General features: G+C 54.7%; 2 protein-coding genes and 1 non-coding gene across 7 annotated transcripts in view; all 3 read left to right on the top strand.

Annotated features, from left to right (window-relative positions):
* Positions 1-13,726, top strand: part of HNRNPUL1 (heterogeneous nuclear ribonucleoprotein U like 1) — a 38,675-nt gene extending 24,949 nt beyond the window's left edge. For 4 of the 5 annotated variants that reach the window (XM_039244616.1, XM_039244601.1, XM_039244586.1 and 1 more), the window contains exons 11-15: positions 7,982-8,150; positions 8,778-9,062; positions 10,139-10,428; positions 11,756-11,947; positions 12,491-13,726. In XM_039244616.1, coding sequence (XP_039100547.1) covers positions 7,982-8,150; positions 8,778-9,062; positions 10,139-10,428; positions 11,756-11,947; positions 12,491-12,607 — 1,053 coding nt within the window. In that variant the 3' untranslated portion in view covers positions 12,608-13,726. The remainder of the gene's footprint in view (positions 1-7,981; positions 8,151-8,777; positions 9,063-10,138; positions 10,429-11,755; positions 11,948-12,490) is intronic. The other variant, XM_039244592.1, reaches the window with a different exon arrangement.
* On the top strand, positions 7,147-7,253 carry LOC120244805. The gene has a single exon (XR_005531643.1). It is a non-coding gene; the product is annotated as a U6 spliceosomal RNA (small nuclear RNA).
* A 2,233-nt stretch (positions 13,727-15,959) lies between the features above and the next one.
* CCDC97 (coiled-coil domain containing 97) lies at positions 15,960-24,042 on the top strand. Its single transcript, XM_039249812.1, has 5 exons — positions 15,960-16,114; positions 19,060-19,515; positions 21,036-21,302; positions 21,706-21,835; positions 23,582-24,042. Exons 1-5 carry the CDS (start codon positions 16,069-16,071, stop codon positions 23,700-23,702), a joined length of 1,020 nt encoding a protein of 339 aa, XP_039105743.1. The 5' UTR covers positions 15,960-16,068; the 3' UTR covers positions 23,703-24,042.
* The last annotated feature ends 401 nt before the right edge of the window (positions 24,043-24,443 follow it).

Raw genomic sequence — 24,443 nt, 5'->3', positions numbered from 1 at the left:
GTCCCAGCTTCTCAGCATGTTTTTATGACTATTGGATACATATTTAAGTCACACATTTCCTACCTGCCATTTTAATTAAGAGGAAGGTTCTTAGCATCAGGAGGTCGGGGAACCTTTGAAATTAAATCATAGTTTTGTATGCAGGCTCAGGTATGTCTTTTAAAATAATAATATGGGGCCCCTGGGTGGCTCAGTAGGTTAAGTGGCCGACTTTGGCTCAGGTCATGATCTCACGGTTTGTAGGTTCAAGCCCCACATCAGGTTCTGTGCTGACAGCTCAGAGCCTGGAGCTGCTTCAGATTCTGTGTCTCCCTCTCTCTCCGACCCTCCCCTGTTCATGCTCAGAAATTAAAAAAAAAGGCAGGAATAAAATAATAACAACTGGACAGTTTTGAGTTAGGATAGGAAGATGGTCCATGGCTTTCAGCATTCTCAAAAGCATGAGTGACCCAAACATGGTTAAAGATCCCTGTCTCAGCGTAACGAGTTCCTCATGTTTACCACCTATGAGACGTCGTTCTTGACATTGCCCTGAAGGCTTTTTCAAGTAGCAAATCCTGTATTTGAGGGTCTATGAATAATCCCTCTGTTCCCCTCTACCTTGCATTTGCACTTTCTTAAGAATCTGTGGGTGCAAATATGTAACCTGAGTAGCCCCCCCCACCGTGGCAGCCTTACTGGAGTGCCTTCCATACATGTAGCCCTGAGCACTTGGTTACTGTGAGTTCAGAGAGTTCCTGACGACAGTGGAGCTGCTGCTGGTGCTGGCTTGTGGGAAAGGTGGTTGGAGTCTTAAGGAAACCAGGTCGGCTTTGTACAGGAGTGAGCATCTTCTGGAGAACAGTTGAGCGGGACCTCCCGGGTCAGTGGACATGTGGACTTTTGGGGAGAGTGGTTCCATGCCCCTTCCCTGTACCTTGCCCTGTGCATCTCTTCTATCGGGCTGCTCCCGAGTTACATCCTTTTCACAATAAACCAGTAAGTTGATGAAGAGAAGTGAGGCCTCAGAGCCAACATGGAAAAAGAACACGTGATAAGAAATTAGTTCTTAAAGAAAGAAGCTATTGGCTGGTGAATAGTTCTTTATGATAGACAAATTTATTTAAAATATTTTGCCAAGCAGTTAAGTGTCAAGAGTGGAAATCTGGTTTGCTGATGAAACAGCCATGCTGCAAAAACTAAAAGTTGGCCAAAGCTGTGCCACGCCTTTGGCGCTCTTCTGTGGTAGTGGAGATGTGAGTTGTGCTCTGAGAGTTGCTATTCTGGAAGGTGGAGCTGAAAAGGTGTACTTTCATCCAGTGACCAGCACTGCAACTATAGGATTGATCCTTGAAGACTCACATTTGTAAAGAACACAGGACATTGATCTCAAAATATTAAATTTTGATAAAAAGTACTGAGTTAAGGGGGGGGCAGTTGAGCACTGGCTGGTTCAGGAGCCACCCAGGGTTACTGCCCCCGCTTAGCCCCGTTAATGATGGCATATAGCCAGCCTTCTCCCCCTTGAAAAGACTTCTTTTTCTTTTTTTTTTTTTTTTTATTATTCTCGTGTTTATTCATTTATTTTGTGGAGAGAGAGCATGAGCAGGGCAGGGTCAGAGAGAGTGGAAGAGAGAAAATCCCAATCTGTGCTGTCAGCGCAGAGCCTGATAAGGGGCTCAATCCTACAAACTGAGATGATGACCTGAACCAAAATCAAGAGACAGATGCTCAACAGACCAGCCACCCAGGTGCCCAAAGACTTTGTTTTCCAAACAAGCCTCGCTTTGCCCCATTCCTTTTGTCAGGGCATTTTTAAATTGTAGTCTGACTTGGCCCCATGGGACTCTGGGTCCTAAAAGGTGTGAGAGCTGTGGTGTTTTAACACCTTGAGGATTCCTTGTTTGGACACCCCAGCAAGTATTCCCTGCTTGTCTTTTTTTCAGTTTGTTGGTTAATTCAGCTGTGAAACCTATTTCAAATATGTGGCTCATATAGTCATAGCTATAGATGTTCTTAATATCTGTATTCGCCATTTTAAAGTGGGTTCTTTCTGGAAGTCAGGCCCCAGCACCTCAGCCAGGCATAGAACAGCTCAGCCTTCTCGGCTTGTGCTGGCTTATTCAGGGACAGGGTCCAGGACTGTACTGGGTGCACCTGTGCTCTTCAGGGCTGCCGGCCTCCTGGTAGGAAGACCTGCAGGTCAGGCCAAGTGATCCAGGCCAACAGGGAGGCAAAATAACCTAAATTCTGAAGGAGGGAGAGAGGGTTCTGGGATTAACCACAGATTGTAGGGTTGACTTGGGGTCTGAAGCCGTAGGTTACTCAGGCCTGGGAAGAGGTCTAAAGTCAGTGGTTTGATCTGTTTTTTGACTTAAACCCCAAAAGTAGGTTCCAGAAAATCCTGGAGATACGAGGGATAAGTTGATGCACAGCTGTCTCCTGAGTTGCATAGACCTCCCAAAGCAGAGACAGTATTGCAGGCCTCGCCTCTACAGTCCCAGGATCTCAGCTCAAGGCTCTTTTTCCCTTTTCCCTCTGATTTTTCCTGAGTGGTCAGAGCTCCCTGCCTTTGGCTCTCTTGTTATGTAGGTTGGCCTCAGAAATGCTCATCCTTGAGAGGGAAGGAGAAAGAAATTGTGTGAGCCAGGATTTTGCCTTTGGCCAGGATCCCAGCCCCTACCCCAGGGTGTATCTCATTGAGCACAGGCTTTCAGGTGTGTTGGGGCCTGGATCTACATTCCGTAATGACTTGGCCTCTTGAGATCACGTGGGACATTTGAGGAGGGGAAAAAATCAATGGACCAGAGGGGAAACTGAGGCCTCGTTGGGGAAAAGAAGCTATTTGAAGTTATGTGGTCAGTTTACTGGTAGAACAGGTCGCCGCTGACTTCCCAGAAAGTCACAGCCAAGAATGTTGGGGGCCAGGGTGAAAAATTAGGAAAGCTTTCTGGAGGTGGGGTGCCTGGCCAGGACATGGGTGATGATAAAAGGAGTTGAGACTGTCCTGAGTGAGGGTAGTGGGGAGCCGTGGTCATGTTTTCATCGGCGAGGGACATGGCTAACTTTGCCTGGCTGGTAAAAGGCTGAAGAGCAGGGCAGAGAGAGAAGTTGGAGGCCACGTTGCTTCAAGTGGTCTTTGGGGGGCCTCTCTTCCCAGTGGAAAACCTCTGGAATGAAATGCTGCCTTGCTTGCCCCTGCCCCACCATGGAACTTCGAGATGGTGCAGGGCAGGAGCTCTCCTGGAGGGTTTTGAGAAGGCCTCTACAGGGCCGTGTGTGAGGGCCCGAGGACCGCAGACTGGGAGTTCCCTCGGGGCTCTAACAGCTCAGAGCCCGGCCAGGCTGGATGGGACCGCGTCGCCAGCCACGCCTCAGTGGTCAGAACGAGTGGTTCTAGTCCCGCTTTGCATCCCTGTTAACGAGCACCTTGCCTTCTCCTAAAACAAACGTAGGGCTAAGATTAGAGGCCCAAAGTAAACCGTCTCTGGTCAGCAGGCATCTGAGAGGGAGGTGTTTCTCTTCTCCACCTTCCCCATCCTAGAGCCTCGGCCTGTTTCATTGTTGACACTCAAGCCATTTCTCTTCCTACATGTGTGGTTTCTTCCACTGGGTTCACCTCACTGGTAAACTCTTGTCACCAGCTTTAAATTTTCTCCTTAGGTCCAGCCAGGTTTCTCTCACTGCCAGCCTGACCCCGCCGAGCTCTGGACAGGGGACAGTGGGACTCTCACAGAACTTGGGCTACGAGCCCACTGTGTTTCTCCCTCACTCCCCCAAGCTGTCATATACCAGAACTACCCACATAGCTTCTCTGAGAAACCCAATTCCTGTCCTTTGGCCCACATGGCTGGGGATTGGGGCTAGCCGGGGGTAGGGAGGCAGGGAACATAGACAGCTCTAGACCTTCGTAGAGTCAGTATCTTCCAGCAGGGTGGGACTGGGAGAAGCAGGAGCTGGACAGAGGGATCCCACACAGCTGGGAAAGCTGACCTAGCTGTTGTGCTGGTCTCCTAGCAACAGCCACCAGCAGCCCCCAGTGACCATAGCAGTGCTGGGCCGGCCCTCCGGGCCCTGACCTCACTGTGTTTGCTGTAGCAACAGCCATCAGCAGCTAACTCCCTTTCCTCCAGGAAGCCAGGCATCTGCATTTCTGCTGGCCTGGTTCAGACACTTTCCTTCCCCAAACTCAGGACTAGGGGAGGGACAGGCAGTCTAGAAAACACTCGCTCGCCAAGTGTGTTCTCAGCACCTCCGTTCCAGAGTGTCTGAGGAGCCATCCCTCCGAGTCTAGCCACTTCCAAGAACAGAGGCCAGCTATTTATGAGCCAGGTCTGCTCCGCCCCCCCTCCCATCCCCAGAAGTTGCAGGGACTAGCCTCTGCCCCCCCCCCCCACCACCTGCCCCTTGGGAAACTTCCAGGCGGTGCTTTATACATGTCCTCGGGGCTCAAGGCAGTCAAAATAGGATCCCTACGGGTCGCCTGGGTGGCTTGGTTGGTTGAGCGTCCGACTTTGGCTCAGGTCATGATCTCACAGTTGTGTAGGTTCGAGCCCCACATCGGGCTCTGTGCTGACAGCTCGTTGCCTAGAGCCTGCTTCAGATTCTGTGTCTCCCTCTCTCTCTGCCCCTTCCCTGCTCATGCTCTGTCACTCTATATATCGAAAATTTTTTAAAAATTAAAAAAAAAAAAAGGATTGCTTCTCACGGGCAAGAACATGGAATGCATTATCCAGAATGGTCTAGGGCCAGAGTCACACTGGCACCTACTTTCTCTGGCCTCTGTGCCAGGAGAAAACCTCATTATTTAGCTAAAGGAGGCCCAAGTTTATCTTGCTCTGTTCAGATGCCACCTTCTGCTTTGCCTTTAGGAATGAGTCCAGGAAGAGCAGGTGGAAAGAGGGATCTTTCCTCTGTAACCTGATGTGGCTCTTAACCATTTGTGGCCCAAGGCCTCTCCTTGGGCCAGTCCCAGGTCCTAGTATGGGTGTCCTCCTCCTCTTCTTTGAAGGGCGGGGCATTTTCCCTGGAGAACAAGGAGGAACATCCTGCCTGGTATGTGTTAGGGCCGGGGGTCTGGTTGGTGTAGAAAACAGCTACACCCATGGCCCAGATCTCCCAGCAGGTGAGCGCTGGCTGACCCACAGCCCGGCTTCCTGTTCCTTGTGTCTTGGGAGAAGATCTCTTGTGACTTTCGTTTTTTTTGTTTCTTTATTTTTTATTTTTTAATTTATTTTTTATTATTTTTTTTATGGTTTATTGTCAAGTTGGTTTCCATGTAACACCCTGTTTTTTGTTTTTTTAATTTAACTTTCCTTGGTCCCTTCCTTTGGGAAGCCTCTCCAGGCTGTCAGTCCTGTTGGCCATATTTTCAGACCCACCCTGTGTGTGTTGACTTGGAACTTTTCCTGTCCCTCCCTGCCACATGCCAGACGTTTTCACATCTGCAAATCCTCAACAGAGCCAGGAGAAGGGTGATATGATCCCTGTCTTTCAGATGAAGAAATTTGAGAGGCAGGCGAATTAAGTGACTTGTCTACAGCCTCGCAAATAGTAGAAGACACAGCTGGGATTTCAACCCCGAGCTTCTTCCCCAAAGCCTGTGGTCTCTGTACCCCATCTCACTGTCCCTGCCCTTCCGATGCGATGTCACTATAGCTTGATCTTCCCCTGGTCTGGGCTGCTTCGCATCCACTTTACAGTTAGAATATCTGTGGCACGCGCTCCCTCCACAATAACAGCCATAACAGCCCTGGCTCCCATTGGTTCAGTGTTGGGTGTGAGCCAGGCCCTGGGCTAATCAAGGGCTTTTACTCACATGAACTCCTATAGTCTTAATAATAGCCGTGTAACATTCATACTGTTTTCCCCTTTTAGGGCTTGAGACTCAGATTCATTAAATACGCAGTACATTGATTTTACAGACAAGTAAGCCGAGTGGAAGTTTTTCACCCAGGGCCGCTCAGGTGTGACCTGACCAAGTCCACCCCACACACACTGCTTTCCCTCTGTCAAGACGCTCCCGCTCTGGAGGCTGCCTCGTAACCCCACTCCAGGAGCTCCTCACGCTTGGACAGTTACTTTGGGGTCCTTTTCCACTCAGTCTTCACCAGCCGGAGGAGGGAGGCTTCTCATCTCTGTTTTACAGATAAAGCAACTGTATAAGGACTGGCCAGAGCAAGTTACTGGGCACACTAGAGCTTTTCCACCCTACCAGGCTGTGTCTTCAAAATACAGTATTTTTGTGTCCATTGGTGCACACCCCTTTACAGACTGTTCCCCTCCATGGCTTCTCCCTTGAGTCCCTGTCGGAGCCATTAGAAGTTGTTTAAATGCAGGTTTTCCTCATTACTCCAGAGCTGTTGAGTGAGTTTGGGTAGGGTGGGTACCCATACAGGTACCTGGCCGCCACCTCCGGAGAATGGGGTTTGGGGAATCCTAAGGGGGAGCTGGGCCTGCTCTCCTTTTGAATAGCATCCAGGTGGTTTGGGTGTGCAGGCTGAATCCCACTGGGTCCCACAGGGCCCCAGTCCCTAAGGGCCTGGCATAGTTGGTTTTCAGTAAATGGGAGCCATGGTTCCCCCCTGCTCTCAGTCAGGTGTTTTCTAGAGCCTCGCTCGGTGCCCAGCACATACTGCGCACCGCCCAGAGGAAGAGGACAGAGTGTTAGCAGCAAAACCACTTGTGGAAAGCACGGGCTGCTGCCTCGTCAGGTTCCCCGGGAAAAAGCCTGTGGATGAGACTGATGCTTCAGAGAAGGACTGAGAGGATGGAACCAGTCCACGCAGCTGTCAAAAGGGCTGGTTAATTATGGCAACCACGGTGTAAATATGATGCAGCCATTAAAGGCGAACACTGGCACAGAAAAACGTTAGAGAAACGTTAAGTGAAAAAAGCCTTTGGGATGCGGCACCTGGGTGGTTCAGTCGGTTAAGTGTCCGACTACAGCCCAGGTCATGACCTCACAGTTTGTGGGTTCGAGCCCTGCGTCAGGCTCTGTGCTGACGGCTCAGAGCCTGGAGCCTGATTTGGATTCTGTGTCTCCCTCTGTCTGCCCCTCCCCTACTTGCACTCTTTCTCTCTCAGAAATAAACATTTAAAAAAAAAAAAAAGCCTTCAGGAGAGTATGTAGCTTGATTCTGCTTGTGAGAAAAGTCACACAGATTTGTGCTCACTTTTGCAGCACACACACTAAAACTGGAATGACACAGAGAAGGTGAGCGTGGCCCCTGCTCAAGGATGACACGCACATTTGTGAACGTTCCATATTTTTTTGTTGTTTTTGAGAGGGTGCGGGGAGAGCAAGCTCAGGGAAGGGGCAAAGAGAGAGGGAGAGAGAATCCCAAGCAGGCTCCATGCTATCAGCCCAACTTGGGGCTCAATCCCGTGAACTGAGATCATTACCTAACCCAAAATCAAGAGTGCAGCACTTAACCTGAGCCACTCAAGCGCCTCACAGTCCAGATTTTAAATGTGAACACTTTTTGATGTGTACCTGTAAGATTTTTCCATCAGGTCTCAAAGTCCTTTAAGAAAGAAAAAAAAAAAACATCTTTCTAAAAATACATAAATTCGGTACAGGCTGTCTCTGGGTTATAGGACTGGCAGTAAGCAGATGAAGGGATTATTCTTACTCCAAACTTTATACCTTGTACTCTGATGGTTTTATCGTGAGCAGGTGTTACTTTTAGAATTGGGGAAGTAGGGGGAGGGAGTATAAAGTGGCATATACCAAGAACAAATAGGAGTTAAAAGCCCAAGTGCAGGTACCCCTTGTCCTGTGACTGTCAACAGCCACTTTCCCAAATCTGATTTCTCAGAATGGGCTCAAGAACCTTAACAACAAAAAAGAGCAGTTTTCTGAGTTGGTTTTTGGTTTTGTTTGTGTTTTTTTGCTTAGAGCTAGTGTCCTTTTCTCAGTTCCTGGCCCACAGGATACCTAATAGGAAAAAACTCAACTCTTAATGTACCATCTCTTGCCTCTGCTGTTTCCTACCCCTAGACAAATGTTTATGGGTCAGCCCAGAGACGAAAAATGAGACCATTTGAAGGCTTCCAGCGCAAAGCCATTGTAATTTGTCCCACTGACGAGGACCTAAAAGATCGGACAATAAAGCGAACCGATGAGGAGGGGAAGGATGTCCCAGATCATGCGGTCCTAGAAATGAAAGGTAGGGGAGGAGCCATTCCCAGAGGGCCAGCACAGCAGGGGCCTCAGGAGAAAAGCGCCTTCCATCATCCTTTCCTCCCCAGCTCCTTGCTTCCTCCTTTTTTGATCTTGTCCATTCTTTCTTTGCTCCCGTTTTGCCCTTCCCTGTCTAGTGCAGCTGTGAATGGAAAAGCTGCCACATCTCTCCCCGGATGGTTTAGACTAGATGGGGCGGGGGCAGAATGAGGGAGTGGACGCGTGGCAGCAAACGCTAAGAGACTTGCACATCACCTGCCTCTGGCACCCACCAGTGGGGTGACTGAGAAAGCTTCAGTCTGCTTCTCTGTAGAAACAAGGGTGGTGATCCCACTTGTCTGGCCCACGCCCTGGGGGGCGGGTGTTTCTATTTGGCAGTGTTTCTATTTGGTGGGGCTTGTGGCCACCTCTTCAGAGAAGGGACAGGAGAGTCTTTGTTAACTCCTGATCGTTGTTAGAGAGGTTGGGACCCTTTCTTACTTCTGTCCCTCATACTCCTGCCTCTGCCATCTCCCTTCTGGCAGGCCAGTGTCCTGGGGGTGTAGGGGACCAGACCTTAGGAGGTACTGACCTTCTTCTCCCCGTTCCCTGTGGGGCCCTGCCTTCCTCCTAGCCAACTTCACGTTACCAGACGTTGGGGACTTCCTGGACGAGGTGCTGTTCATTGAGCTGCAGCGGGAAGAAGCAGACAAGCTGGTGAGGCAATACAATGAGGAAGGTCGCAAGGCTGGGCCACCCCCTGAAAAGCGCTTTGACAACAGAGGTGGTGGTGGCTTCAGGGGCCGCGGGGGCGGTGGCGGTTTCCAGCGCTATGACAACAGAGGCCCACCAGGGGGCAACCGAGGAGGTTTCCAGAACAGAGGAGGAGGCAGCGGTGGAGGAGGCAACTACCGAGGAGGTGAGACATCTCAAGCAGACCTCTCTCCGATCTTGGCTCCTGGGTCAGGATTGGGCTTGATGTTGCTTGTTCGGTCACCAAATGAATTTTCCCTGGCACCAGCTGTGGGCTGAATTCTGGTAGAGAACCAAAGTGATCAAACTCTGGGACCCTAGGGAAATTCCCACTGTCCTGCTTCCCCTGGCCATTGCCCCTGAAGCCTGTGCCTGTTTGTAGGTCACTCCTGTCATTTTTGCAAGTCTTACCTTCCATCTGACTGTGAGCTCCTTAAGAAGAGGGGCCAGACTGAGTTTACTTACCTGGGTTCCAACTCAGGTGCATGGCAGATGTTAGGACTGTTTTTGGTGTTTAGTATTAAAACAAATAGAGAAATGGGCTTAGGTTAATTTGCCCAGGTTTCTCCTAGCTAAATCCAGAGCTTGGATCATGTGGTCCAGTGCCCAAGTTTCCTGTCACTAAGTTCTGCTGTCTCTGAGGTAGAAGTGTGTGATCATGATTTAAGTAGCATAACCAACTGTTTCAGTGTTGTGCTAGATATTTCTGGGGACACAGCCATGACCTGGAGAGACACATCACCCTGTGCGGACAGTAGAGTAGGCTTCTGGGCTGAATGGCAGAACCCAGGGTTACTGTGGGCTTGGGTGACACCTGATCTAGCCTGTGAGGGAGCAAGGCTCAGGAAAGGCCTCCCAAGATAGCGGAGTCTAGGCTGAGGCCCAGAGACCTGTAGAAGTTGACAGGGGAAGGGTTCTGAGCCCAGCCACAGCTGGTCAGGGGCTCAGGAGAGACTGGACCATTTGACCGAGCCTGGAGAGGACTGTCCTTGGTGCTTAGCATCCCTCTTCCTGACCATCTCCTCTGATTTGTTCAAGAGCTGTCAAGATGCCGTGGACACAGTAGAAACCAAACAGCAGCCCAGTGGGCAGGACACACCTGTCAGCAGACAGTGAAGACTGAGTTATCAGGGCTGCACGAGGGACGTGCCCAGGGGTCTGGGGAAACCCAGAGTAGAGCTCAGCTCCTGAGGGTCCCAACTTCAGAATGATAAGACCTCCCACCTGGCTTTTCCAATGCAGGTTTCAACCGCAGCGGAGGTGGCGGCTATAACCAGAGCCGCTGGGGTAACAATAGCCGGGATAACAACAACTCCAACAACCGAGGCAGCTACAACCGGGCTCCCCAGCAGCAGCCGCCGCCGCAGCAGCCACCGCCGCCACAGCCGCCACCGCAGCAGCCGCCGCCACCGCCCAGCTACAGCCCTGCCCGGAACCCCCCAGGGGCCAGCAGCTACAACAAGAATAGCAACATCCCTGGCTCGAGCGCCAATACCAGCACCCCCACTGTCAGCAGCTACAGCCCTCCACAGGTGAGAACGTGTGCACACGTGTCCAGGGAGTGGACGTGGACCCGTGCTCCTGCCGCGGCTCTCCACTCTTCCCTCCAGCCCTGCTCTTCTTCCTGGCAGTGCTTTTGCCTGGGATGGACCCTAGACATTCCTTCCAAACCCAGATCAATCGGGAACTTCCCTGTTCTTCCCCCTCGCCCCACCTCTCAGGGTGGTGTGCTTAGAAGCATTGGCTGCTCCAGCAAGTACATTTTTCTGGACTGTGTCGCTGGCCTCTACTGAATCCCTAAGAAAGCGCTTGCTTGGAGCTACCCTTTGCCTAGGCTGGACAGGACTGACCCCACATCTACAGCATGCAGACACAGGCCCTACAGTCGGGAGGTCTCGCCCTGTGCCGAGAGCTTCTCTCCAGGGCAGCTTGTAGCTCAGGTCCAGCTTTCCGCAAGTTGGTGCTCGGGCTCTGGTATGCACAGGCCGTCACTGGAGCCGTCTGCAGCCACTTTCTGAGTGCCTTCCACATGGCCAGGCTTGGGAACAGCTGCCAAGAGACATTGGTGAATGGCTCCTGGTCCTGGTCTAACCAGAATATTTCCTAGAACAGGAGCTGGGCAGGCACGGGTTCAAACCTCGCCTCTCATCTTAGTTCTGTAACCTTGCACAAATGTTTCACCTCTTTGGGCCTCACATTTTTCATAAAAGAGTAGACTTGTTAGTAGAACTCATTTGCGAGGTTTGTTGTGAAGGATGGATGGCATGATAGCTTTGTGGGAAAGGCTCTGGAACTAGACAGACCAGAGTGTAACTCCCAGCTCCACCACTGTTTACTGTGTGACTTGGACCCAGTTGTTTCGCCTCCCTGAGTTTCAGCTTCCTTCTCAGTAAAATGAGGCTAATGGATCCTGCCTCTCACATTTGATGGGGGGATTAGATGGGTTAATGACAGAGCCTGGACTCGGGAAGCACTTGGGAAACTGCTACTACAGTTGCTCTCAGCCAGCCTTCCCAGAGCAACTGCCACCAATTTGTTGAGTGCCCAGTGGCTTGTCTGCTCAAGCTTACTGAATACACAAGGCAGTCTGAAGGGGAAAAAGCAGTAGAAGTTCAAGAGATGCTGTGTGCCTTGCTCCCCCAGGGTCTTAGACCCTGGGGGAGCAAGGCAGCTGGGAGGGGACTCCAGAACACAGCCTTACATCCTGTCCCACCATGTCACAGAGCTGACCCATTTCCTCAGCCCTCAGACAACCTCCACCAAGGAAGTTCCTTTGCGAGCCCACTGCTTACAGAGGCCCTTCCTCCATCCCAGCCGAGCTATTTCACAGAACTCTGATTTTTGCCCCCCATTTTCCAGCCGAGTTACAGCCAGCCACCATACAACCAGGGAGGTTACAGCCAGGGCTACACAGCCCCTCCACCTCCACCTCCACCACCGCCTGCCTACAACTATGGGAGCTATGGTGGCTACAACCCGGCTCCCTACACCCCACCGCCGCCCCCTACCGCACAGACCTATCCTCAGCCCAGCTATAACCAGTATCAGCAGGTAGGTGCCAGACTCAGGCTATGGGAGTGGGGGGAGGGTGTGTTAAAGAGACTTCCAGGGGTCCCACATGGATATGCATTCCCAGACTGGAGTCCCTATTTATTCCTAAAAAGATGGGCTGGCCTGGGGCTGTCATTTGTCTGATGTAGCCATTCCATTTGGTGGATACTTAATACCTGGTAGCCGAACCTCTCCTCCCAGTGCAGCAAGCAGAAGACAAAGCAAGGGCCTTCAAATCCTGCTTCAGCACCATGGCCAGTGTCCATCCCCCTGGGTTGGTGCTAGGCCATCTTCGCTGTTAGTGTGTTTGAATGTGATTATCTGGCTGTACCTGAAAGGACATGAGGTTGGCAAGCCAGGAGGTCTGGGCTTCAGTCCCTAACTGCCCACCCATGTGGCATCAGGGCAGTCACTTGTCCTCCCAGGGTGCCTCAATTTCTCTTATCAGGGGACCCATCTCTGCCCTGGGTGAGAGTGGGGTGAAGGCAGGAGCCACATGTGGGTCTGGGTAAGGACAACCTGGTACTCTTGGTCTCTCTCCAGTATGCCCAGCAGTGGAACCAGTACTATCAGAACCAGGGCCAGTGGCCACCGTACTACGGGAACTACGACTACGGGAGCTACTCCGGGAACACACAGGGGGGCACAAGCACACAGTAGCCGGTGTGCTCCAGAGGCCCCTGCCGGCTTCCTCCACCAGCGCCCACCTCGGCCCCCTCGTCTGCCCCCACTGGGTCCTGTGGTGCTGGGGGACGGGTCATCCCAGGGCTGCCTCCTTTCAGCCCACTGCCTCCCCTCTGAGGGGTTTCTTCCCCAACACAGGGCCGGGCATTTTTCTCTGAATTCAAACAGGCAACAATGACCTTTTATTTTCTGTTTGTCCCCTTACCTCCTTCTTCCTCCCCTTCTCCTCTCCTTCCTCCTCCCCTCCTCCTTTTTGACTGAAGACACCCCCCCCCCCCTTGGTCAAACAGTGAGGCTGCAGTGGCTGAGGGAGGGCCCCTTCTGCCCACCTGCCCCAGCCCTGCTCCAGCCCCCTCAGCTTCCCACACCTTCATGCAGTTGGTTGTAAATTCTTCCAGGAGCTGTTTTACTGTCTACTTTTCAGGATTAAAAAAAAATCAAAAACTAAAAAAAAAAAAAACAAAAAACCCCCCACAAGTTGTAAAATGCAGAGGGAGGAAGCAGTGACAGATATTTTTTTGGTAATTATGCTTTTTTTTTTTTAATTTTTAGAATTTCTCTGTTTTTACTGTGGCTGTTGATACTTCATCAGGATAACCATTTCTTTGCTGAGTTCAGGTGACGGAGGAAGAGCCACACCCTCAAAACAAAGCAAAACAAAACACACAAAACAAAACCATAGAATCATCTTTAACCTGACTTTTTATACGATGTCTCAGTTTCCCGTAACTTTGCACACAAGCTTCTGTGTTGAGTTGAATTGTAACTGCTTTTTGTATTTGGAGAGAGTGTGACTATTGAATTTGAAACCTTTTATTCCAGGCGTCTTGGTAGTTTCTGGTGGGATTAAGCGGGTGAGAGGGAAGAAGGGGAGGTTGGGGGGCTCCTTCCCTTCAGAACCTGAAATTTCTCCCACTGCCTCCTCTCCAGAGGTCTCCCAGGTGCCAGACCTAAAGGTTTTTCCTACAATGATCCTCTGATTATTTTTACTTCCCCTTGACCCATATGTTTTAACAGGATTTTAACAAACTGCACTTATTAAGAAATGTGTTTGCTTTGTTTTGTTTTCTTTCAATAAATGACATGGCACCTCCTGGCAGGAAGGAAGCAGGGTTGAAACCCTGAAGTGTTACTGCAGTTGGCCTTTAATTGGGGTGGGGCCTTTTCAAGGGGACATTATTTACTCATCTGTTAAACACTCATTGAGGGATTCATGTGTCGTGCCCCGTTTTTGGTGCTGGGAGCACCCCTGTAAATCTGGGGCTCTCCATTTTAAAGTGGTTCTCTGGTCCCCGCCCTTTCTGATCCTCTCACACCACACACAGCCCCACATCTCTCCAGGAATTTGTCAGACGGCATGGCAGGTCCCTGGGCAGAGGGTGAGGTAGGGCTGATGGGACAGAGACCAAGGGTGGACTGTTGGGGGTCATCACTGGGTGTGACTTCCCGTGCACCTCAGCCCTGGCCTTGGGTGCCGCACTTAGGACAGTTCCTGCCCGTGCTCCTGGATCCAGGCCGGTGGGGATTCCAGGAGCTGCTTTGTCCAGCCGCTGGGTTAGGTGCCCGCTCCTTCTGGACAGTGCTGGGCATACAGCGCGGTCACAGCAGTCCTGAGCCCTACTCTCACCGGCCCTCGGTCCAGAGGTAACACGCACCTTCCAAATGGTGACGGCACCAAGTGGTCAGCTGTGAAAGCCTGAGGTGGAGAGTCTGGCGAGGGGACGTCTTCCTGGACCAGGGAACAGTTTTAAAAACAGCCAGGGTAAAAGACTTTCTGATTGCATTTCCGTGGCCTAGTATCCGCCTTTCCCAGCAACTGGAGTCATTCCTTTATCCCCTCTGGACATGTGGCATTCCTGTTCCCTTGTGAGGGACGGTCCTGGGGCCAGTTCAGCCCCATCCCTTTCTTTATAGGAAGTCCCTTAGAGCCTCGTGAAAGGGGACACAGGCTGCAAGAAAAGGGAGGAGGAAGGCTGACTAGCTTCTAGGCCGGGGGTGGGGCATCAGAATGTGAAATGGAGCCAAGACTGGTGGCTAGTTGGGCTAAAAGGGACCTGGAGTACCCTCCCCCCACGTCCCCAATTCTGCCTTCCCGAGAGAGCAGAAGGGGAAGCGCCTTGGCCTCCCATCTGGGAAGGTCCCTTCCTTGCAGGTCCATGTGTGGGGCAACAGCACCCTCTGCTGGCCTCTCTGGGTAATGTCCTAAATGTAGTCCCCACCCCTCCGCTGTGGCAAATGGGCCTCCTGATCCCTCATCCTGGCGATGCAAATGGGAAGTTATTCTGCTCCTGTGCACAGCGTCCTGTGCACAGCGTCAGGGTCATTGCACCGGCCTCCTCACAGATCTCCCTTACGTCTAGTCCTTTACCCTGATGCCCTCCTGCCTGCTACCTGAAGGATAAAGGAGCTCAAGCTGCTTAGTGCGGCTTATGATGCCCCGTGTGCCTGGCCCCTGGTGACCTCTCTGGCTTCATCTTTCGCTGTTCCTCTGAACTTAAGATCGGTGGTTGGTTCTGGGGGAGTTACAAGTCTCAATCCAAATGTCCTGAGGTCCGCTTCGGAAAATGCCCTTGTGTGTGGAATTTTGCATAAATATTCAAGAGGTTCTCAGGTCCTTGCAGCAACCAGAAATATCCATGCCTGCCTTCCCCTCTGGGTCTTTGCCTCGCCCTTCCCAACGTCCGAAACCCTCCTCTTTAATTCCTGCTTATCATTCAGGTCTCAGCTTGAGTGTCCCCTCTTGGAAGGATGCCTTTCCTGACCCTCCGGGCTGGGGTGGGCAACCCATTAAGAGCCCTGGCCACTCAGGGTAGTCACTTGTGTAATGTCTGTCTACTTTGTTGGCAACTCACACTTGAATGAGTCCCTACCCATCACCTCAAGCAGATCAGGACCAAGGCTGTCCCCCCTCCACATCTGCAAATTCTTAAGGTCCTGGGAACACAGTGGGAAATTCCATTTGATCTCACCTCCCATTTCATGCTAGCCAGGGACTGGCTGTGACGCCAGAAGCAAGAGACGAAGCTTAGTAGATATCCTTTGAGGTGCTGAAGAACAAAAAGGGGATGGATTGGAGTCTGAACCAGACTATAAACCCTTAAGAGGCTCTGGAAGGTGGCCATTCAACCATCCACCCCTAAAGCAAGCACAGCCCTCCTGACAGTGCAATTCCGCAGCAGGTCAGATAGCGGTGGGAGGGGGAGGGTGGAAGAGCCTCCCTGACCCCAGCGCCCTCAACCTTCCTGGCTGGGGCCAGGGGCCTGAGGGAGGTACGCATGCGCGAAGGAAGGTACGCCTTCAGCCCGGAACTGTTGTTTCGGGCTCTGCAGAGCACCGGGCCCTTGGAGTGTGCTCAGCCGGAAGTGGCCGCAGAGGACTTGGGACAAGAATTGGTGTGCGGGCCCGCCGCGGCGGTTAACAAGTAGTAGAGAATTAGGATGGAGGCCGTGGCGGCCACGGCGGCGGCGAGGGAACCCGATGAAGGTGAGGTCCTGGCCACGCGGAGGCGGCGGAGGGTGGGGCTGTGGTGTCACTGGGAAATGATTCCCCGTGAGCGCGCAGGAGGACTCTTTATAGGGGGACACCTGCTCTCGGGTTTACCAGTCCTCTTCGCCTCTCAGTCCAGATTAGTCCCTCCCTTGTTGCGAGCTGCCGTGCTTTACCCCATCCTGGGGTAACTTGAAATTAGCCTCTTTCAAGTTCCAGGCCAGCCCTTTACATGTGCCAGGCTGACCCAGTTCCTTCCGAGGCTCTTAGGTCAACAGAAACCTGTCCCCTGTCCCAGCTAAGTCCCAGTGTCCCAGTCAGCCCTGCCTCCGCAAAGACCTCCTTCCCTAAGTCACACTGACCCTTCCCTTGTCCCCAGGCTCACCCTCCTCCTGTCCCTTGCAAAGTCTTGCTTATTTGAGACTTAAACGGCTCCCCCATTTCATTCTCATTTCCCTTCCCCCGACAGTTCCATCTGCCTCCTCACGTCCTTAATCCATTTCTGTGTTGTCCCTACCTCTTTCCTTTATTCTCCTGATCCCTTCCCCTCCATATCGCAAATGCTTTCGTTTGGGGGCGCCTGGGTCGCTGGTTGGTGAAGCCTCCAACTCTTGATTTCAGCTCAGGTTGTGACCTCAGGCTTTGCGAGATCCAGCCCCTCTCCCCGCATGTTGGGCTCTGAGCTGACAATGTGGAGAAGATTCTCTCCCACTGTCTCTGTCCCTCTCACCATCTCTTCTCTTCTCCCTCTCTCTCTCTCTGTCAAAACAAATAAATAAACATTTTTAAAAAATTAAAATGCTTTCTTTTTGCTCATCTTAAAATTTCATCTGGCGGTTTCCAAGACATCCCAAGTGGGGCAGGGAGTGATTGGGAAGTTGGCTGAAGTTCACTGGCCAAGAATTGATAACTGTTGAAGCTGGATGATGGGTATGTGGGGTGGGGGTGGGGATATCCGTTGTATTCTCCACACTTGTGCGTGTTGGACATTTTCCGTAATAAAACATGTTTTAACCTAAAGTCTATCCTTTGATCGCATGTACCTTCCAGATACCATGTATCTTCCCCAAAGAGCCCTCCACAGCCGTCTCCATTTCCTCACCTCCCACCCACTTGCAGTCTGGCTTTCACCTTCAGTCAACGGGGGCACCCCAGTTAGGGCTTTTTTTTTACTGACTCCTTGGAGAATTCAATGCCGTTGACTCCTCCGACACTCTTGAACCTTGTCCCTCGGTTTCTGTGAGACCACTCTTTCCCATTCCCTTCCTTTCTCTCAGGCTTCTGCTCAGCCTCTATCAGTTTCCCATGGCCTCTGCAGCAAACAACCACAAGCTCGGGGGGCTTAAAACAACAGAAATGTATTGTCTCACAGTTTTGAAGGCCAGAGGTCTGAAATCGGTACGACCAGGCAGGAATCAAGGTGTCGGTAGGACCGCGGGGGGGGGGGGGGCTCCCTCGGGGGCTCTTCCAGCTTCTGGTGGCTCCTGGCGTTCCTTGGCTTGTAGCCACATTACTCCAGCTTCTTCGTGCGCCCTCCATCTGTCTTCACCTGGCCCTTCTCTGCATATGGCCAGGTTCCCTCTCGGACTCTGTCTTACGGACACTCGTCATGACACTTAGGCCCCAACCGAAGATAATCTCCCAGTCCCAAGAGCCTTCACTTTATCCCATCTGCGGAGACCTTTTTTTTTTTTTTTTTAATTTTTTAAAATTTATTTCTGAGAGAGAGAGAGAGCATGAGAAGGGGAGGGTCAGAGAGAGAGGGAGACACAGCATCAGAAGCAGGCTCCAGGCTCTGAGCTGTCAGCACAGAGCCCGACGCAGGGCTTGAACCCACAAACCTTGAGATCATGACCTGAGCCAAAGTCAGACGCTCAACCGACTGAGCCCCCCAGGCGCCACAGTTCTGCGCATTTCTTGTGAGCAGTGTCCTAGATGTCTCCCCTCGGGTGTCCCCTTCCTACCTTCCGTGTCCCAAGACCTGCTCCTCGTCCATGCCTCTGTCTCAGGGACAGTTTGACCAGGCCCCACAGCAGAGCCCTGGACCTGAACCAGATGAGTCCCTCACCTCTCACCCTTCAGCCCCGTGGCTTGTCTTCTCAGCCTCCAGAGCATCTTCCTAACCCCCCCCATCCCCTCCTCTGAGGCCCATTTCACCTGTAATCCTCACCCCCTCTTCCCTGTCCCAGCCAAGCTGCCCAAAGGAGTTGCCTCTGTTTTCTGTCTTCTATTTCCTGCTTGCTCAGCCTTGCTCCAGTTCCCACAGCTTTTGAGAAACGGCTCTCGACAAGATTTGCCTAGAGTTCAGCTTTCCTGTTAACCAGTGCCTGGACTGTCTTTGGATGACTGTGTGACTGAGTAGGGGAGAGGGAGGGAGTGAACAAGTTGGTGCATGTGTCAGTGGTTTTGTGAGCAAGTGAAAAGGCAAAGAATTGAGTGAGTCAATACATGTGGTAAAGGACCAAGTAAACACACCAAGCTCACTGGTGCCTCAGGGCCTTTGCACTGGCTGTTCCCTCTCCCCGGAACTCTCTTCCTCCAAAAATGTCATAGCTCAGTGCCTCACCACCTCAGGACTCTACTGAAATGTCCCTTTTTTGGCAAGTTCTTCTCTGTCCAACTTGGAATTGCCGCCTGTCCCACGCCAATCCCAGTCCCTCCGCCTGCCCTCTTTTTCTGCACAGCCCTTGGAACCACCCAACAGACTGTATGTTTGCTCACACATTGCATGTTTTCAGTAATTGTTTCTGTCTGTGTCGTCCACTAAAATGTCACCTTTGTGCTTATGGTGCTATCTCTAGGGCCCAGAACAGTGCCCAGAATATAGTAGGTGCTCAGTAAATGTAAAATGAGTGAGTGACCATCCAGGCCTTTCCGCCCACCTCCCCTCCCCCTCCCCCCACTCCCATCCCAGGACTGACAAATCTCCCCTCTCCCCACAGGCTGCGCAGAGCCCAGTACTGGGCACTGGGGGGAGCTGAGCTGGACACCTGTGCCCCCCAGGCCCCAGGATAAGGTGGAAGCAGCAGAGGGAGCACCAGAGGCCCGGAATGATGCGCCCCCTGGGGTCGAGAACGCGGCGGTGAGCGCCATGCTGCGGGCTGTGGCTGCCAGCCGCCTGCCCGTGTGCAGCCAGCAGCAGGGCGAGCCCGACCTGACTGAGCAGGAGAAGGTGGCCATCCTGGGCCGGCTGTACCGTGAGAAGCCGCTGGTGTTCCTGGAGCGCTTCCGCACGAGCCTCCGCGAGGAGCACCTGACCTGCTTCAGCCACTTGCGCGGTGACCACCGGGCAGACTTCTACTGCGCCGAGGTGGCCCGGCAGGGCAGCGCCCGACCCCGCGCCCTGCGCACCCGCCTGCGTAACCGGCGCTACGCTGCCCTGCGGGAGCTCATCCAAGGTGCGGAGGCAAGTGGGCTGGGCAGGAGGGGAGACTGAGGCAGAGGAAGTAAGAAGCAAGGATGCAAGAGTAGAGACTCGGGCAGAGGTCCTGGGAGATGAGACAGGGACACAGGGAGGTTGACATAGAAACCTGAAGCGATGAGGGAGATCGGTACAGACGGGAAGAGAATGAGACAGGCAGTGAGAAGGGTCAGAATGTAGTAAAGACTCAAGTGCCATTTGAGACCAGTGGGCCGAGGCCATGGTACCTGTCACTGGTAACTGGTTATCCCTCAGAAAGACCCGATCCCCACCTCACACCGTACACAGAGGTGCTCAGGAAACCTAGGGGAGTGTGCCTGTGACCCTGGGGACGCAAAGGCCCGCCTAAACAGGCAGATGGCATGTGGATGGCATGAAGGAACACACCGAGACCTTCCTGACCAGGGTGTAATTACCAGCATCTTTATGACCAAAGACACCAGAACGAGAATTGAAGATGAAAATAAACGAAGCGGAGAGTGAGCGGAGATTCCGGTTAGGGAGGAAAGCGAACTCAGCTCGTAGGCCGCAGAGCGAGGGAAATGGAGGGGCGCAGCGACAGGCAGGGAGGGAAGACGGAGGTGGGAGGGATGAATGGTGACCCGGAGCCCAGGAGAGACGGGTGGGTGGCGGCAGAGAAGCAGAAACGAACCCAGGGAGCGGGGCTGACAGAGCCAGGGAGAGGGAGAGAAACAATATGGTGGGCGATCCCACGAACAGGGAGATGGGGTGAGAGACGCGCACAGCCACAGACCCCAGTGCCGCGGAGGCCGGGAATCCGGGCAGGTACTCGCCCTGGGCTCTGAGGGCCGGGCGGTGGGTTTAACTGTTTTCTGAGGGACAGAGCCACCCCTGCGGGAACAGGCAGCCAGGAGAGACGCCAGGGCCCGGGTTGGGGTGGTGGGGAAGCCGCGGATAGCTGAGGGGCGGCTGCAGAGAGGAGCGCTCTGGGAGAGTGCCCACCGGGGACGCCCACCTCTGGCACTTCCTGCCATGTGCACAGACTGGTACACAGAACCTACATCCGGGCTCCTGCATGCAGGACCCCTGCGTGTGGCATCCAGCACGCCCCCTCCCAGACACACCCCGGGCACCTGCAGGGGGCACGTACACCCGAGTGACTCCACGCACACACCCACGGGCAGGCATGTGTGCACTCTGCCCAGGCATAGTTGTGCACAGGCCCCAGACCACGGGTGCCTCGGGGGCCAGGATGTACACGGCCTGACTGTGCACACACATGCTTGCACACGCGAGGACATGTACAGATACGGGCCTGATTACGCGCACGCTCAGACGCACGTATGAGTACTCCGGCCACGTGACCTCGGGGCTCGCAGACTCTCCTGCGCGTCAGAACGTGCACGCACACGCTCGCACCCGCGCGTCCACGGCTTCCTACAGGCCTGACCGCGGACACACGTGTGCTCGGACAGCTCACCCCGCACCCAGGCCCCGGCCTCATGCACATCCCCCCCGCCCCCCCACTCCGCGCAGGCGGCGAGTACTTCAGTGACGAGCAGATGCGGTTCCGGGCGCCGCTGCTGTACGAGCAGTACATCGGGCAGTACCTAACCCAGGAGGAGCTCCGCGCCCGCGCCCCGGCCCCCCGGCCCCCCGAGCCCGGCGCCGCCTGCCCGCTCTCCGACCTGCTGCTCCAGTCCTGCCAGGAGCGGGAGCTGCAGCAGCGGCTGCTCCGGCAGCAGGAGGAGGAGGACGCCTGCCTGGAGGAGGAGGAGGAGGAGGAGGAGAGCGATGAGGAAGGTGAGGGCCGGTACCGGGTCAGACACCCCTTCCCTGCTTGCCCTGAGCGCCCAGGCTCTCCCAGCCTCTCCAGTATCGCTGCCCTCCTCCCCCGCCCCCCTCCTCAAAGGCACCAAGGAGTCACTCACCTCCAGGCCATTACTCACGCTCTCACGCCGCCATCCCTCTGCCAAGAATGCCTTCCCTTCCCCACCCTTCAGGCAGCAGGTCCTGACCCGGTTCTACAGCCTCCAGAGCGCTGTGCTGCCCTCCTGTGTGCGGTGTGTGCCCCAGGGCAGGACCGGGGCTGTCTTGGTCACCGCTGCGTTCCCAGCACAGAGGAAGCAGCTCTCTCTGGGGATGTGTTCAGCACGTGCCCCAGGCACCCATCCCATCCCCCCACCGTGGGTGTCTGCCCCCACAGACCAGAGCCCCGGCAAAGACACAGAGGCCTGGGTCCCCGACTCAGAAGAGAGGCTCATCCTGCGGGAAGAGTTCACCAGCCGGATGCACCAGCACTTCCTGGACGGCAAGGACGGGGACTTTGACTACAGGTGACTCACGCCCCGCCCCCCAGCCTGGCACCCCGCAGCCCTGGGCCCTGGGCATAAGGGTTTCAGATCAACTGGGGATCAGTGGGGGTGGGAGGGGGTACGTGGGACTAGCTTCGTCCATCTCTGGGCCTCAGATCCGTCACCTAAAGAAGGGACCGGACAGGGCTGACGGTCATCTCAAATGTGATAAGTCGTTGAAATATTTCCATTCGGGTGAGTGGTGGTGGTCCGGAAGGCTGCCAGCGCCCCAAGCTCCCCAGGTGTCCCCTGGGCACCCCAGCTTCTTCCTCAGGCCCCAGACTCCCTGAGGGTGCTGCTTGTTGGTGTCCCCACTGTAACCCCAGGGCGAGACACACAGCCACTGCTTGGGAAGGATTCTGCCATCAGGGAAAAGGACGGCAGAAGAGTGAAGTGTCAGAGTCAAAGATAAACAGCTCTGAGAGCTGAAGCGGTCTTGCCCTGTGGGTGTGACAGCAGACGCCCGGCTTCAGACCGAGCCCAGCTGTCGGGCGCATGATGGCCTGATCCAGCACCCCCCCCACCCAGCTCCGGAGGCAAGCCTGGCTGATGGACTTCTGGCTGGGGTGGAGCCTCCCGGCCCAAGTGCCCACACACCACGGGGCACAGAGGGCCTGGGCCGTGGGGAGCCCTCAGAAAGCTGGGTGCCCATGAGGAAATGGGGCCTGGCTTGAGGAATAGGGAAGAGCGGGGACTGGAGCCCATCCCCCCTGGAGGGCAGCTGCTGGGCAGTAGGGCCATCGGGTCCCCACCTTGTGCTGAGCACCTGCTGCGTCCCAACTGTGGGGATAAAGCAGCGAGCAAAACTGACAAAGGGCTCCCTGCCCTGAAGGGGGACCCACTTTAGTGAGGAAGCATGGAAGTATTTAGCATCTAGTGCTGCAGGGCCCGTGAAGAAAATTAAAATAGGGTCGAGGGGCGGGGGGGAGGTAGTGATGAGGGGGCCAGCGTAGGCTCTCTGAGCAGGTGACATTTTGGCAAGAACTTGCAGGATATGAGGGGGCTAAGCGACATAAGTATCTGGGGTCAGAGTGTTCCTGGCAGGGGGCACAGCAGGTGCAAGGGCCCTGAGGCGGCTTGGAGGAACAGCAAGGCGGTGGGGGTGGCCAGAGCGGTTGGGGGATGGGCCAGGAGCAGGCAGTCTCGTCAGAAGTGGCGGGGCCCCATCAGACAAGGCTTCCTGCACTGAAGTGAGTACGGTGGGCGCCACGGGAGGGCGTGGCGTGAAGCCAGGGGGCCTCTTCCCAAGTTAGGATCACGGGCTCTCAGGGCAGACATTTCTCAGCCCCGCCGACCTTTTGGGCCAGATGATTCTTTGTGCGCATTGTCCTGTGTGCGGCAGGGTGTGGAGTAGCATCCCTGGTGTCCAGTCCCTGGGCACCAGTAGGAGCCCCCCCCCCCAAGGGTGACAACCAGACCGACTGCACTTATCCCCAGATGTCCCCTGAGGGGCGGGAGCTTTCTGGTTGAGAACTGCTCCAGGGGATGAGTCCACCTGTCACCCACATCTTCCAGCTCTTCGAGAGAAATCAGAAGTTTTTACGTAAAATCTGCTTTGAACCCCGAGAGACCCCATGCCCCCTCCCCGGGTTAGCTCCGATTTGTAGCCGCTGGCATGTGGCCTGTGACCTGGGGGCCCTGCTCCTCCAGAGGGTCAGAAGCAGGGAGACTGGGGTGGGAGGGGGCAGAGCCGGCGCTGACAGCCCCCCACCCCCCACCCCGCCGCAGCACCGTGGATGACAACCCCGACTTCGACAACCTGGACATCGTGGCGCGGGATGAGGAGGAGCGGTACTTCGACGAGGAGGAGCCCGAGGAGGCGCCCAGCCCAGAGCTGGATGGGGACTGATGGCCGCGCGCCCACCCTGCCCGTGACTTCCTCCAGGGGACAGCAGGGCAGCCGCCCCACACCCCCGGCCTCGCCGGCCCCGCTGCCGCTGGCCCACCCCCTGCCCCCTCGGTGTGGGGGGCTCCCTACCTTCACCCCCGTCTCCTTCCCCGCCCCTCGTCTCTCACTCGCTTTTTCTCCATCCTTCTCTTTCTACACATCACTCTCTTTCTCCTCTCGGCCCTTCTCTCTCCCCCTTCTGTGTGCCTCGGCCTCTGTCCCCGCGACAGGGCCAGACTGAACGTCCTCCCCTTGATGGAGGCCGGCGGGGCCCTCTGCGGCTGGGGCTGGCGGGCCGGGTCGGGGCGGCGGGGCCCGGGCCTCTGGTGCGCCCTGCCCACACGCCCCCCTCTCTCCCCCTGCGTGCCGCCTGCCTCTGGCCCTCTGCCTCTCAGCGCTCTCTCTCTCTCTCTCTCTCTCTCTCTCTCTCTCTCTCTCTCTCTCTCTCTCTCTCTCTCGCCCCCCCCCCCCGGCCAGGCTGCTGAGGAAGGAGCCTCACTGGGGAGGCTACCAGCTCCCACCTCTCCCCTCAGGACCCAGGCTTGGGAGGGGGCTGTGGGGGCGGCACTGGGGCCATGGGCCTGCGAGCTTGGGTGTGGAGGGAGGGGGCGTGGGGAGGGGGCCTCTCCCCTCTCAGCCCCACCGGCCAGCCCCTCTCTGCCTGGCCTCTGCCCGGCCGCAATTTTCCCTTCCTTCACTTCC

Source organism: Hyaena hyaena, unplaced genomic scaffold, assembly GCF_003009895.1.
Source record: "Hyaena hyaena isolate Hyena2069 unplaced genomic scaffold, ASM300989v1 scaffold_9, whole genome shotgun sequence".
Taxonomy (NCBI): Eukaryota; Metazoa; Chordata; class Mammalia; order Carnivora; family Hyaenidae; genus Hyaena; species Hyaena hyaena.
Note: the sequence above shows the minus strand (reverse complement) of the source record. Positions and strands in the feature narration are given on the sequence as shown.